Here is a 13,893-nt window from a genome sequence, read left to right on the forward strand (position 1 = left end):
ATTTTCTTAGAAGGGAAGCACCCAAAAGAAGGTAGTGCTAGAGTGGTTATTAGACTCAGAGTCTACTCCCCAGTACACATTTATTAAGCACCTACTGTGTGCCGGGAGATGTTCTAGCATATAAAGATAAGTAAGACCCAGTCATGCTGGAAAAGGGGTTTCAAACCTCAGGGAGGCATTTAGATTCAAGAATAAGTGTTGTTGGGCTTCCCAGGTGGCGCTAGTAGTAAAGAACCTGCCTGCCTATGCAGGAAACGTGAGAGACATGGGTTTGATCCCTGGGTCAGGAAGATCCCCTGGAGGAGGGCAATATGCTTGCCTGGAGAATTCCATGGACAGAGGAGCATTGCAGGCTATAGTCTATAGGGTCACAAAGAGTCAGACATGACTGAAGTGACTTAGCACACGTGCATAAGTGTTCTTGGATTTGTGAGGGTTTGCAGGCTGGTTCAGAAATACGGGAGGAACATGATTCACTGATGAAGTAAAGGAGAGGGGTATGGGAGGGTGAGGCTGCGTAAGATAGGGAGAGAGAAGAGCCTGAGACCACCTGGCCTTTGCATGGTGTGGCTTCTGACAAGTCATGTCACCTCGGAGGCTGATGACTTTTGAGAACTGTGGGATGCGTGTTGTGTGTTTGCCGTTCTTACACGCTGAGCGGTGTTCGTCTCTGTCTTCCAGACCCCTTAACAATCCCAAGATCTGGGCGGCCTTTGCGGGAATCTTGAAACAATCTTACATGCTCTATGGAAGTGGATACCGAGTAGCAAAAGTGATTTCCCACCCAAATTATGATTCCAAGACCAAGAACTATGACATCGCTCTAATGAAGCTGCAGACACCTCTGACTTTCAACGGTGTGTACCTGTGTTCTGCAGCCCAGGGAGTTTTGACCAAATCTTAAGAGGCTGACTGGAATTAAAGCATGCTATGAAGACTGGATGGAGGAAATGTGCATTGAGTTACAGTGTGCAGGTCTGGGGGAGGCATTGACTGCTAGAAGAGGGTTTACCAGAGGCTGAGCCACCCCAAAATGTGCCTGTGGCCACTGAGCAATGCGGTCATCACCACGTCTTCCCTCCAGCACACAGTGACGACTTAGCACACATGCACGTCTACACAAGTCCTTTCATAATCAGGGTCTGGCCAGTGACAGCTGACACTGTGCCTTTAATTATAGTACACTGATCATTTACCTTCTTTGTCATCAGTTTAGTCTGTCGTTGATGCAGCCACACCATGGAAAGTGTCAACTATTTGCATCACAGGACTGTTGACTGTGGACCTTCAGTTTTCCCAAACCCTAACTTCCAGAGGGGAACTTCTTGTCTCTTAGAAAAAGGGTCCTGGCAGGGAGAGGAAGAGGATGCTAGGGCACATTGGAATCTAGAAGTCTCCTTGGGCCGCAGGGTGGTGGTCCCAGGCCCAGTGCATGCACATGGGAAGGTCCAGGTGCAGACCATCACCCGAAGCCTTCAGTTAGACCAGACCTGCTCATGGTGTTTTCTCTTCATGAAACAGACAAAGTGAAACCAGTGTGTCTGCCCAATCCAGGCATGATGCTGGAGCCAACTCAGTCCTGCTGGATTTCCGGGTGGGGGGCCACCTACGAGAAAGGTGAGTCTCCTGGCACAGGGTCTGCAGGTCCCATGAATCAGAGCATGGGTTCAGATGTGGGAGATCTAGGTTTTGATCCTGGTTCTACCACTGAATGATTGGATGACTTTTGCGTGATTCACCCAGGCTATTTGCCTCAGTTTCTCTACATGCTAGATGGGAAAATCCTACCTGCCCTACCTACTACAGTGCCCTGATTAAGATTAAATTCAAAGACTTCCCTGGTGGTCCAATGGTTAAAACTTCACTTTCCAGCGCAGTGGGTGTGGGTTCAATCCCTCGTCAGGTAGCGAAGATCCCGCATGCCTCGTGGTCAAAAAACCAAGATATAAAGCAGAAACAATACTGTGACAAATTCAACAGACTTTTTTTTACAATGGTCCACATCAAAAAATTAATTAAAAAAACAAATGGAACAGTGAGTGAAAACTGCTTTTTGGAGTGTAGAAGCCATCTAAACATGAGAGGCACATGGCCCACTGCGTTCAAGTCACATAGTCATTAACGGGCTGCCTGGAAGTCTGCCAGCCTTTGATGCTGAGGATAACGGTCTCGGTGAGGATGGGCCTGTGTGACTGGCGGCAGGTCATCAAAGCCTAGTCCTCCTGCCCTGACCACACAGAGGAGAAGAGGCTCTAGACTCTCCTGACGCAGGCTGGCCTTGCTGCCTTCAGTTATAATTTGGTTTCATCTCTGATAACACTTTTCAAATGAAGAGATCGTGGCTGTTTCCTTTATATGGAGCATTGGATGTGCTTCAGTTCTGTTCAGTCGCTCAGTGGGGTCTGACTCCTTTTGACCCCATGGACTGCAGCACACCAGGCTTCCCTGTCCATCACCAATTCCCAGGGCTTGCTCAAACTCATGAAAATCGAGTCAGTGATGCCATCCAACCATCTCATCTTCGGTCGTCCCTTCTCCTCCTGCCCTCAATCTTCCTCAGCATCAGAGTCTTTTCTAAGGAGTCAGTTCTTCGCATCAGATGGCCAAAGTATTGGAGCTTCAGCTTCAGCATCAGTCCTTCCAATGAATATTCAGGACTGATTTCCTTTAGAATGGACTGGTTTGATTGACTCTCAAGAGTCTTCTCCAACACCACTGTTCCAAAGCATCAGTTCTTCCGTGCTCAGCTTTCTTTATAGTCCAACTATCACATCCATACATGACTACTGGGAAAACCATAGCTTTGACTAGATGGACCTTTGTTGGCAAAGTAATGTCTCTGCTTTTTAATATGCTGTCTAGGGTGGTCATAGCGTTTCTTCCAAAGAGCAAGCATCTTTTAATTTCATGGTTGCATTCACCATCTGCAGTGATTTTGGAGCCCCCCAAAACAGTCTCTCACTGTTTCCATTGTTTCTCCATCTATTTGCCATGAAGTGATGGGATCGAATGCCATGATCTTAGTTTTCTGAATGTTGAGCTTTAAGCCAACTTTTTCACTCTCCTTTTTCACTTTCATCAAGAGGCTCTTTAGTTCTTCACTTTCTGCCATGAGGGTGGTGTCATCTGCATATCTGAGGTTTTTGATATTTCTCTTGGCAATCTTGAATACAGCTTGTGCTTCATCTAGCCCAACATTTCTCATGATGTACTCTGCATATAAGTTAAATAAGCAGGGTAACAATATACAGCTTTGCCTTTTCTGATTTGTAACCAATCTGTTGTTCCATGTCTGGTTCTAACTGTTTCTTCTTGGCTTGCATACAGATTTCTCAGGAGGCAGGTAAGGTGGTTTGGTATTCCCATCTCTTTAAGAATTTTCTGCAGTTTGTTGTGATCCATACAGTCAAAGGCTTTGGCGTAGTCAACAAAGCAGAAGTAAATGTTTTTCTGGAACTCTCTTGCTTTTTCAATGATCCAAAGAAGGTTGGCAATTTGATCTCTGGTTCTTTTGCCTTTTCTAAATCCAGCTTGACCATCTGCAAGTTCATGGTTCATGCACTGTTTAAACTTGGCTTGGAGAATTTTGAGCATTACTTTGCTAGCGTGTGAGATGAGTGCAACTGTGTGATAGTTTGGACATTCTTTGGCATTGCCTTTCTTTGGGATTGGAGTGAAAACTGACCTTTTCCAGTCCCGTGGCCACTGCTGAGTGTGTAGATGTGCTTAGTGGTACGTTTATATTAATATATTGTTTACATCCTTCCAGAAGTGTTTAGGGCACACCTACAAGGAATTCTTTAAAGCAGGGGTCTCAAACCCTAGGCCGTGGACTGGTGCTAGTCAGTGATCTGTTAGGAACCAGGCCACACAGGAGGAGGTGAGCGGCGGGTGAGCAAGCAAAGCTTCATTGTATTTATAGCTGCTCCCCATTGCTTTCATTACCACATTATCACAATGTAGTAATAATAGAAACGAAGTGCACAATAAATGTGATGCACTTGAATCATCCTGAAACCATCCCCCCACCTCCCTGGTCCGTGGAAAAATTGTCTTCTATGAAACTGGTCCCTGGTGCCAGGAAGGCTGGCAAGGTGAATAGTACATGGGCAGAGTGACTTAGAGGGAGAAGGGAGAGACGGCAGCTGGGCTGCGTATCCTGGCATCTGGGCTAGAGAAGCTCCTGGGTTGATCCTTCCAGTTGTGAGCAAGTTTCCCGAGCAGCCAAGACCGAAGGGAAAGTCAGCCATGATCTGTGGGGCACCTTCCACGGGCTGGGAAAGCAACAGTGAGCAAACTAAGACAAAACCTCTGCCTGCAGAAGCTTCACATTCTCCTATGGGTGCTGGGGCGGGGGCAGGCAGATTGTGCTCAGATAGGAAATGAGAAACTAGGTGCTTTCAAATGGTGGAGGCTTGTCATAGTGAGGGGTGGTCAGGGAGGGCTTCCTGGAAGAGGGAATATTTGAGCTGAAATCAACATAACAAGAATGTCTTAGGAACAGTGTGGCCAGGGCATGATGAACCAGGGGTGAGAGGGCAGTCTGGAGTCAGGTTGCATAGGGTATTGTAGGCTATGATGATAGCACTGGTTTCTAATCCAAGTGGGACAGGGAGCTGCTAGGGAGTGACATGGTTGGACGGCTAAGTAGGGACTCACAGAAAAGGTAGGCGGCATGGTGAGGAGACCACTGCCACATCCTGCGAGACAAGAAGGTGGCTCAGACCAGGGAGGTGGGTGTGGGGGTAGGGCAGAGCCACCAAATCTGCTGATGGATGGAGTGTCACGGGAGAGTGAGGAGTCTCGGGGGTCCTGCTTCGTGCTCGTGATCTAAGCCCCATGGTGGGGCATGGGGCCGCTTCCCGGCTTCAGGAGGATCAAGTGGTGTGGCTTAGGGCAGGGAAGTACTCCAGGAGAGGCCCTGCTTCAGCCCCCAAACCTGCAGAGCCTAGCAAACATCTATGCAGCAGGTGGGTGCCAGAGACAGCACAGACCTGCAAGTGGTTGGAGGTCTCCACGTGCAGGGAGCCGAGGGCAGGCAGTCAGGGGTGGAGGATCACGTGGGGCTGAGAAAGGTTGGGGTGCTTGAGGTGGAAACACAGGAGCTCCTGGTGCCGCCCTGGGAACTGTCCAGAGAAGAGAGCAGTGGAGGAGGAGAAGTGATCCCAGGGAACCACGTGGCTGGGCAATGAGCAGGTGACTCTAGGACACAGTTGGAGCTTGGTCCACAGCCCAGAGGCAGGTAGTCCTCCCCAAACACAATCTAGAGCCGCTTTAAACACATGCCCCAGCAGTTGAAAGGTGCCCGGGTTCCCCAGGAGCCGGCTTTGGAGGAGAGGCGTGGTCACATGTCCACGTGTCCAGGAGGGAGACCAGGCTTCCTGTGAGCTGTGCTGTCCTCTGTTGCAGGGAAGACCTCGGATGACCTGAACGCGGCCATGGTGCACCTCATTGAGCCCTGGCAGTGCAACAACAAGTACATGTACAACAACCTCATCACGTCCGCCATGATCTGTGCAGGCTACCTGCAGGGCACCGTCGACTCCTGCCAGGTGATGGCCAGCTAGGCCCTGCCCGGCTCCCACTGGGCCCATGAGGTGCACCCCTCCCGTACCTGGGACCCGGGGTTGGAGGAGACCCAGAGACTCTCCCTTCACCCTGCTGAGCCCTCATCCCACCTTCTTGCCCTCTGGCCTCTGCGGCTTGTGGATTGACTTCTGCTCTGTAACCTGCTGTGTCCCCCAGGGAGACAGTGGAGGTCCTCTGGTCACTCTGAAGAGCAGCGTCTGGTGGCTGATCGGAGACACGAGCTGGGGGTCAGGCTGTGCCAAGGCGTACAGACCGGGAGTGTACGGGAACGTGACCATGTTCACAGACTGGATCTATCGACAAATGAGGGTAACCTTTCCATCCTCCTGATCGGCTCCCCACTTCACTGTGTCAGAGCCCGGAGGTCTTGGAGGTGTGGGCCTGTGACAGGTGGCACCCCTCCCCGTATGCATTTGGATGCAAACTTCTGGGGCCCAGCTTTGCAGGGTCCAGGGCTCCCTGTGATGGGCTTGCTTCTGGCTCTAATAGCTCCATTCACCTACTCAGATGTCATTGCATCAAACTTCTGGTGACGGGCAGAGAGCAGAGGGAGGCAGGTCAGCCAGCCGTGACCCGGCCCTGTCCTTCTCTGGGCTCTCACGGGCACCCAAGGGAGCAACTGTTGTCTCTTGTACAAGCAGAGGGTGTGAGAAGGGAACGATCCCAGGGTTTCCTGGCGCCCCTGCTGCCTCTGGCTTCTGGCCGGGTGCATGATACTCAGCGGAGCCCAGTCTTGGGTTCTGCCCAGATCCTGGGTGAGGACCAGATGTCTGTCCATCACTGGGGCCTTGGGACTGGGCAGTGCTCACAGATTTTGGCTCCTTCCAGGGCTAGGTTCCAGGTGAAAGTCCTGTCTCCCTCAAGTCTCCAAAGGTGCCCAGGTGCCAGGAGATGGGGCAGAAGCTGAGGGCACTGCCTGGTGAGGCCTGGCCTGCATCTCCCCTGAGCGAAAACCTGACCTAACACCTTCAAGTGACTCAGGGCCCAGCCAGTCCCCACCCTGCAAAGGGCCGAGTACTGGAAATACATGACCCCCATTGTCCCATTGAGGACTGCATGATGGAGGGAAGCTGGGAGGGGTCCTGGGGAGACTGGGGGGGGGGAGGTGAGGCAGGCCAAGGGGTGACTGTCCCTCCAGGATGAGAGAGCAAACAGGCACTGTCTAGGCAAAGCTGCTGGCTCAGCAGCGGGAAGTGGGGGGGCTGGATGACGACAGAGGAGGTGGGGTAGAAAGCAGGACTAAGTAGACCCCGGATGACTTTCAGAGGCTAAGGTCATGCTTGGTTGGCCCAGAGACGCCTGTGTCCCAGCGGTGCTGAGAGATTGGACTCCCTCCCCCCCCCCCCCCCCCCCCACATCCCGGCCCTTCCTGTCCCCGGGCATTTGCACATACCGTTCTCCTCCTCTGTCAGTCTAACCCAACCTTCATGCTGTAGAAAAAAATATCCCTTTGTCTTACTCTTTAAATAATTTATTTATTTAATTCTTGGCTGTGCTGGGTCTTTATTCTGCACAGACGTTCTCTCGTGGTGTACGCAGGCCTCTCTCTCGTTGCAGTGGCTTCTCTTATGGGGGGGTTCCCAGGTGACGCTAGTGGTAAAGAACCTACCTGCCAGTGCAGAGAGACGTAAGAGACTCGAGTTCGATCCCTGGGTTGGGAAGATCCCCTGGAGGAGGGCACAGCAACCCACCCCAGTATTCTTGCCTGGAGAGTCCCATGGATAGAGGAGCCTGGCGGGCTTCGGTCCATGAGGTCACAAAGAATCTGGCGAGACTGAAGCAGTGTAGCTTGCACTCTTGTTGTGGAGCACAGGCTCTCGATCCCAGCCTCTGCAGTTGTGGTGCATGGGCTTAATTGCTCCGAAGCACGTGGTATCTTCCTGGATCAGGGATGGAACCCGTGTCTCCTGGGTTGGCAGGTGGACTCTTTACCACTGAGCCGCCAGGGAAGCCCTCCCTGTCAATGTAGGGGAAAAATAAATTTTCTACCTTTGTTTGTCTTAAGAAAATAACATCATTTCTTTTTCCTTTTTGAACAGGCAAACAGCTAATCTGTACGGCCTGGGTCCTTGGCAACATTCCACAAGAAAATGAAGGGGCTGATTTTTAATCTCCATGCACTACGTATATTTTGAAGTGATTCCAGGTCCTTTTGTTTTTATTTGATCATGATCCTGTATGTCTTGGCCCTTTCCACAGTCCTGTGAAGACCCGTGGCTCCACTACCCCTGGGCCCACCCTTCCAGAACCCTCGTCTGATTGGGGAGGCTGGCTGGACGTGGACAGCAGAGCCAGTGCAGAGCAAGGGGATGGTGTCTGCCCCACGGGGACCTTCCCTCGGGCCCCATTCCAGGGACCCCTCTTGGATGCACATGGGGCTGGCGACTTCTCAGCTGCTGGACGGCTTGAGAAAGGAAGGGGAAAAGCCTGGCAGGACCTGCAGGGGCCAGCCTCTGGGGCTACTGCTGGTGAGGCCACTTGGGGTAGCCCCAGGGCCTGTCTCCCCACGAGAGAATTTGATGAACATTCTTGAGTGCCTTCTTAGCAGCCCAGAGTGCTGGCTGGAAATAAAGGGACCAACTCTTCATGGGTGATGACTTGATAGCCACTTGAAAGGGGACCCAAACCTTTTTCTTTTGGGGGGTGTGTAGACAGAGCCCTGGGAACATATGTGATCACCCCCAGCATTGCTGGGGGCCCTCCACCCAGGGAGACCTGCCTTAATTCTCCAGGCTCTCCCTGGCCTCCCTTGAAGATGGTGCAATGCCCTGGGTCCCCACTGAGGTCTTCACCCCGAGTGGGGTGCCTGCTGACCCTCTTAAAGCCTGCTAATCATTCACCTGGAAATTGAGCTCCCCCAGGGAAATCAGGGATACTAATTAAAGAAACACTGTTTCCTGTAAAGCGTCTACCTGTTACTACCTCAGTGCCCATGAAACCAGGCCGTAGTCCTACTCTTAGCTTTTTGAAACTACTGTTGCCTTTGCTTGTGTGAGCAGTAGCCGACGTGAGCTGCTTTCACAAAGTGACTGCTCCCAATTTAATGTTCTGGAAATGTTGTCCTGAAGCCCAGCATCTGGGCTTGTGAGAAAGGAGAGAGGGGTGTGCAAGGGCCTCCCCGTGGCCCCTTCCAGCCACTCCTCAAATTCCCCTGCAGGGGAGAGTCAGGCTTCAGTGACCAAGTGTGAAGCGTAAACACGGGTGCTGTGAGGTCCTGCCTCCTCTCTGACACAGTGGTTTCGCAGAACGACTTGAATGATTCTGCACTAGGACTTGGCCTTGGAGTGGAAGTCAGGACGATCCGCTAGCAGGATGCTCGGGCGGCAGCATCCCCAGGGGCCATCCTGACCTGCCTCCTCCCGAGCCAGATTTTAAAAAGCGTCAAGATGGTGAGCAAGCGTGCCTTCTTTAGTGCTTCTTTTAATTTATGTGACCACTGTTTGTTCTTTGTTTTGTATCTTTTTTAAACTGTAAAATTCAATTGTGAAAAACTGTACCAATAAATTATGCATTTTTTTGTTTTTCAAACATGTGCAAGCAGAACCAGTCTGCATTTCCGTGTGGGGCCTGGATGTCAAGGCAGCCGCTGCATGGTGGCTTGGCAGGGGGTGAGGTCAGGTGGGGTGGGGCAGATGTGATCTCCTGGCTGCCCTGCTGGCCCTCACAGCTTGTCCTGTAGGACAGCAAAGTGCAAGTGTGAGAGTGTTAATTGTTCAGTCGTGTCCAACTCTTTGTGACCCCATGAACTGTAGCCTGCCAAGCTCCTGTGTCCATGGGATTCTCCAGTCAAGAATATTGGGGTGGGTAGCCATTCCCTTCTCCAGGGTATCTTCCCAACCCAGGGATTGAATCCAGGTCTCCTGCATTCCCGGCAGATTCTTTATCGTTTGAGTCACTAGGGAAGACAGCAGCCCCCGACTTTTTGGCACCAAGGGTCAGTTTCATGGAAGACAATTTTCTCATGAGCTGGGATGGTTCAGGTGGAGCGATGGGAAGCGGCCGATGAAGTTTCCCATCACCACTCCCCTCCTGCTGTGCAGCCTGGACCAGAACTGATCCTAGGGCCTGGGGACCCCTGCTGGAAGAGGTAACCAAGCTCCTTAAGGAGCATCACCTGTACCTCCCATTTCTCCCAGATACAGAACCTGAGACCCAACTCCCTTCTAGAACTCTCTGTGACCCCAGAGTCCTCAGAGTCTGCCTTCTCAAACTTGAGTCTAGCATCTCCTCCCCTAAAATTCCTGTGAGCTCACAGCAGCAGAGCGTCTTCCTTAACATGTGTCTCAGCCCCCCAGCGTTGTGCCCACAGGTAGGAGAGAGAGAGAGAGGGTAAATGTTTTCCTCCCTGGAAGAGAACTCCATGCATATTCTTCAAATAGCCCAAATCTGGCAGGTCCCAACGTGTAACAGGTGATTGGAGAGAATTGTCTGCGTTATGTCAGTTTGTGTTAAAATTATGGTAAAAGTTGTAACACAAAAAGTAAAGAAAACACGTGTTTTGTTAGATAATATTTTTTTAAGGATTTTTTTTTTTTGATGTGGGCCATCTTTAAAATCTTTTATGCTACAGCGCCAATACTTTCTCCACCTGATGCTAGGAGCTGACTCATTGGAAAAGACCCTGATGCTGGGAAAGATTGAAGGCAGGAGAAGGGGAGGGCAGGAGGAGAAGCGGATGACAGAGGACGAGATGACATGGTTGGATGGCATCACCAACTCAATGGACATGAGTTTGATCGCTCCAGGAGATGGTGAAGGACAGGGAAGCCTGGCGTGCTGCAGTCTGTGGGGTCACACAGAGTCGGACATGACTTAGCGACTGAACAGCAACGACAAAAGGGGACAAGTGGGGGGCAGGGGCCTGCCAGCCACCAGCCTTTGTCACCTGATTGCCATAGAGCTTTGTTTACTGTGTGTTTGCTTAAAGACACCTTATTGGTAGATACTGTCACTTCATTAACATTGAACTCATGGCCAGCAACCCCATATCTCACTCCTAAAGGACGCTTCTCTAGCACACGTGTTTTGTCTGGAGGGCACAGCCAGCCTTCCTGCACTTAGGAGATTAGACAGCACTTCCCATCCTGCTTGGGGCCATTTCAACATTGGCATCACCATCCAAAAATACAAAAATGCTAAACAACATGGCACTAAATAAACCGAAAAGGATACTTGTTCACAGTCTGAGCTGAAACGGGAAGGCAGGGTAGCCATATTCAAACTCAGTCAGCAGCTCAATATTTTTGCTCCTCTGCTGGTATCCACGAAAGGCTGCTCGTGTTCATTTGGGGTAACAAATCAACTTTAATGAGTAGGTGGATCTACAGGTAAGGAATCTGTGAATAATGAAGATGGACTGTGTCCTAAATGTGTCCCTGTGGCAGGGTAGCTGACATCTTTTTCAGTTGTATTTCTCATTTTGGAGTCTTCCTCCCGTGAGTGGCTTTAATTTTGAACAAAGCTGATTTCACTTAAAAGATCCAGCCAGGGAACTTTCCTGGTAGTCCAGTAGCTAAGAGTCTACATTCCCAATGCAGGGGGACTGGGTTTAATCCCAAGGTGGAACTAGATCCCACATGCTACAACGAAGATCAAAGATCCTGCGTGTGGCAACTAAAACCTAGTGTAGCCAAATGAATAAATATAAACAAACAACAGAGAAAGATCCAGCCTGAATGCTGAAACTAGGGAAATAGATATTTCTGTAGTTAAACCTTTACAAGAGACATACATTAATTTGCTTAATATAAATTAACCCAAAATACTAAAGTGGACACATGAGTACTAAAGGTGTGGAATCTGTGTTGATCACTTTGTGGCTTCTTGCAGCTGGGGAAGTAAGTGAGTTTCCAGGGTGGAGAATGAATTAACTTTGATTCAGTCCTCACTGAGCTGTTATGAGGGGTGGGGGCGGAGGGGGGGGCAGTCCTGCCTTAAACTCAGGTACCTGGTCTGTTCTAAGCTCCTCTCTGGTACTCCTGGGGTTGCCCTGATCTGGCTCAAAATTCAGAGACTTTATTCTTCTGACCAAGACTTCACCCTAGACCTGATTTTGTGAAGAGGACCCCCACACACATATACTCCGGGTTGGAGTCCTATCCCATAGCCACAGTCCTTTTCTGCTTTGGACACAGAGAGGGTGATGTATGATGTGGTACAGGCCAGAGCTCTTCCCCCAGGGTGCCCAGTGTTTTAAGAAAAATGTGCAATTTATGCTACTTCCAAAGTAGTTCAGTTCAGTTTAGTTGCTCAGTCATGTCCAACTCTTTATGACCCCATGGACTGCAGCATGCCAGGCTTCCCTGTCCATCACCAACTCCCGGAGCTTGCTCAAACTCATGAAAATCGAGTTGGTGATGCCATCCAATCATCTCATCCTCTGTCGTCCCCTTCTCCTGCCTTCAATCTTTCCCAGCATCAGGGTCTTTTCCAATGAGTCAGTTCTTTGCATCAGATGGCCAGAGTATTGGAGCTTCAGCTTCAGCATCAGTCCTTCCAATGAATATTCAGGACTGATTTCCTTTAGGATTGACTGGTTTGATCTCCTTGCTTTCCACGGGATTTTGAAGAGTCTTCTCCAGTACCACAGTTCAAAAGCATCAATTCTTTGTTTTGAAAAATCATTAATGCAGCTGTGCCTGCATTCTCTGACTCTCTGCAACCCCATGGACTGCAACCCACCAGGCTTCTCTGTCCATGGGATTCTCCAGGCAAGAATACTGAAGTGGGCTGCCATTTCCTTCTCTGGGGGATCTTCCCTACCCAGATATCAAACCCACGTCTACTGCATTGCAAGCAGTTTCTTTACCACTGGGCCACATGCAAAAGCCCATAATGTACCAGCTATTTCATTTTAAATGAATTAACCTCATAAATATCGGTGTTTGAGCCATCGTTTTGCTGTGATTAAAGAACCTGAACTCATAATCCCCTGAAAATCCACTGATCACTTGGATCCACTGAACCTTGGAAAGCCAAGGTCAGTGCCCCATTAGCTGCTTTTAAGGCTTCCTGGTTTACCAGTTGGATTGGATTCCTTTCCTCCCACACAGTAGCTGACTGTGGGGACTTTCCTGACTGGCTGCTTTTGCCTTTGCTCTTTGCTCCAAGAAGGAAAGTAATAAAGGTAGGTGCTCCATAGCATCTTAGAAGATAGTCAAGCAACCAACAAGTCATCTGGACATGTGCCTGGCATTTACTATGCCCACTCCCTCCCACAGCATTTATTAACCACCAGCAGACCCTGTGTTCTGGAAAACCGAGGCTTCCTGGTTCTGTCACTTCAACGTTGTCTACTTCCTCTCCTAGCTCTGCTCCAAACTCAGCCCCATACTTTGGGGTCAACTGAGCCCCAGACTTGCCTGGAGTGAGGGTCCCTGAGTAGGCATGATTGCTCTTCTAGTTCAGTCTGCCCAGGCTGATGGACCTTCAAGCCGGTGCTGTGGAGCCGGCAGCAGAGTCTGGAGAGGCAGGCTCTGATCCTGGTGTTGCCCTTCATAGATGGGAGATGGGGGACTGGGGTGGGGAGACGGGGGTTGCTTGAGCCCCACTGCCCTCTGAGTGATGGACTCACACAGAGTGGACTCCAGGGCTGCCTCTGCTTGACTCCTCAACAGATAGGAGGGGAGACAGTGTACTTCTCCCCTATCGATGGCCAGTCAAGACAGATCTGAGGGATTCCTGGACACCTCACGAAAGGAAAATGAGCACCTTGTGAATCCCCAGTGGGCTTGTCCCCCCAGGGAATTTCCTGTTCTCTGAAATACTGTCGGCTTTCTTCCCCCATCTGTCTAGGAATCTCTAGGAAAACTACATCAGCAAAGAAGAATCCTTGGCAACAGTGACACCTGTTGTTTCTGGTCGGGGCAGATTCTGCCCTGGGGGACTGGGCCGCCTGATACTGGAGCAGTTACTCAGCCAGCCACCAGGGGGCAGCAGCTCCAAATCTCAGAGCATCACTTACATATTTGTTGTTCGGTCGCTCAGTTGTGTCCATCTCTTTGCGACCCCATGGACTGCAGCACGCCACGCCTCCCTGTCCCCTACCATCTCCTGGAGCCTGCTCAAACTCATGTCCATTGAGTCAGTGATGCCATCCAACCATCTCATCCTCTGTCGTCCCCGTCTCTTGCCTTCAATCTTTCCCAGCATCAGGGTCTTTTCTAATGAGTTGGCTCTTCGAATCAGGTGACGAAAGTATTGGAGTTTCAGTTTCAGCATCAACCCTTCCAATGAATATTCAGGACTGATTTCCTTTAGGATTGACTGGTTTGATCTCCTTGCTGTCCAAGGGACTCTTCAAGA

The 13,893-nt window shown here is 50.4% G+C and overlaps 1 protein-coding gene across 1 annotated transcript in view; it reads left to right on the top strand.

Moving 5' to 3' along the window:
• Positions 1-9,121, top strand: part of TMPRSS2 (transmembrane serine protease 2) — a 43,650-nt gene extending 34,529 nt beyond the window's left edge. Inside the window, exons 10-14 of the mRNA XM_043873607.1 lie at positions 682-857; positions 1,522-1,617; positions 5,410-5,552; positions 5,746-5,898; positions 7,629-9,121. Coding sequence (XP_043729542.1) covers positions 682-857; positions 1,522-1,617; positions 5,410-5,552; positions 5,746-5,898; positions 7,629-7,640 — 580 coding nt within the window. The 3' untranslated portion in view covers positions 7,641-9,121. The remainder of the gene's footprint in view (positions 1-681; positions 858-1,521; positions 1,618-5,409; positions 5,553-5,745; positions 5,899-7,628) is intronic.
• Positions 9,122-13,893: the final 4,772 nt, after the last annotated feature.

Source organism: Cervus elaphus, chromosome 19, assembly GCF_910594005.1.
Source record: "Cervus elaphus chromosome 19, mCerEla1.1, whole genome shotgun sequence".
NCBI lineage: Eukaryota > Metazoa > Chordata > Mammalia > Artiodactyla > Cervidae > Cervus > Cervus elaphus.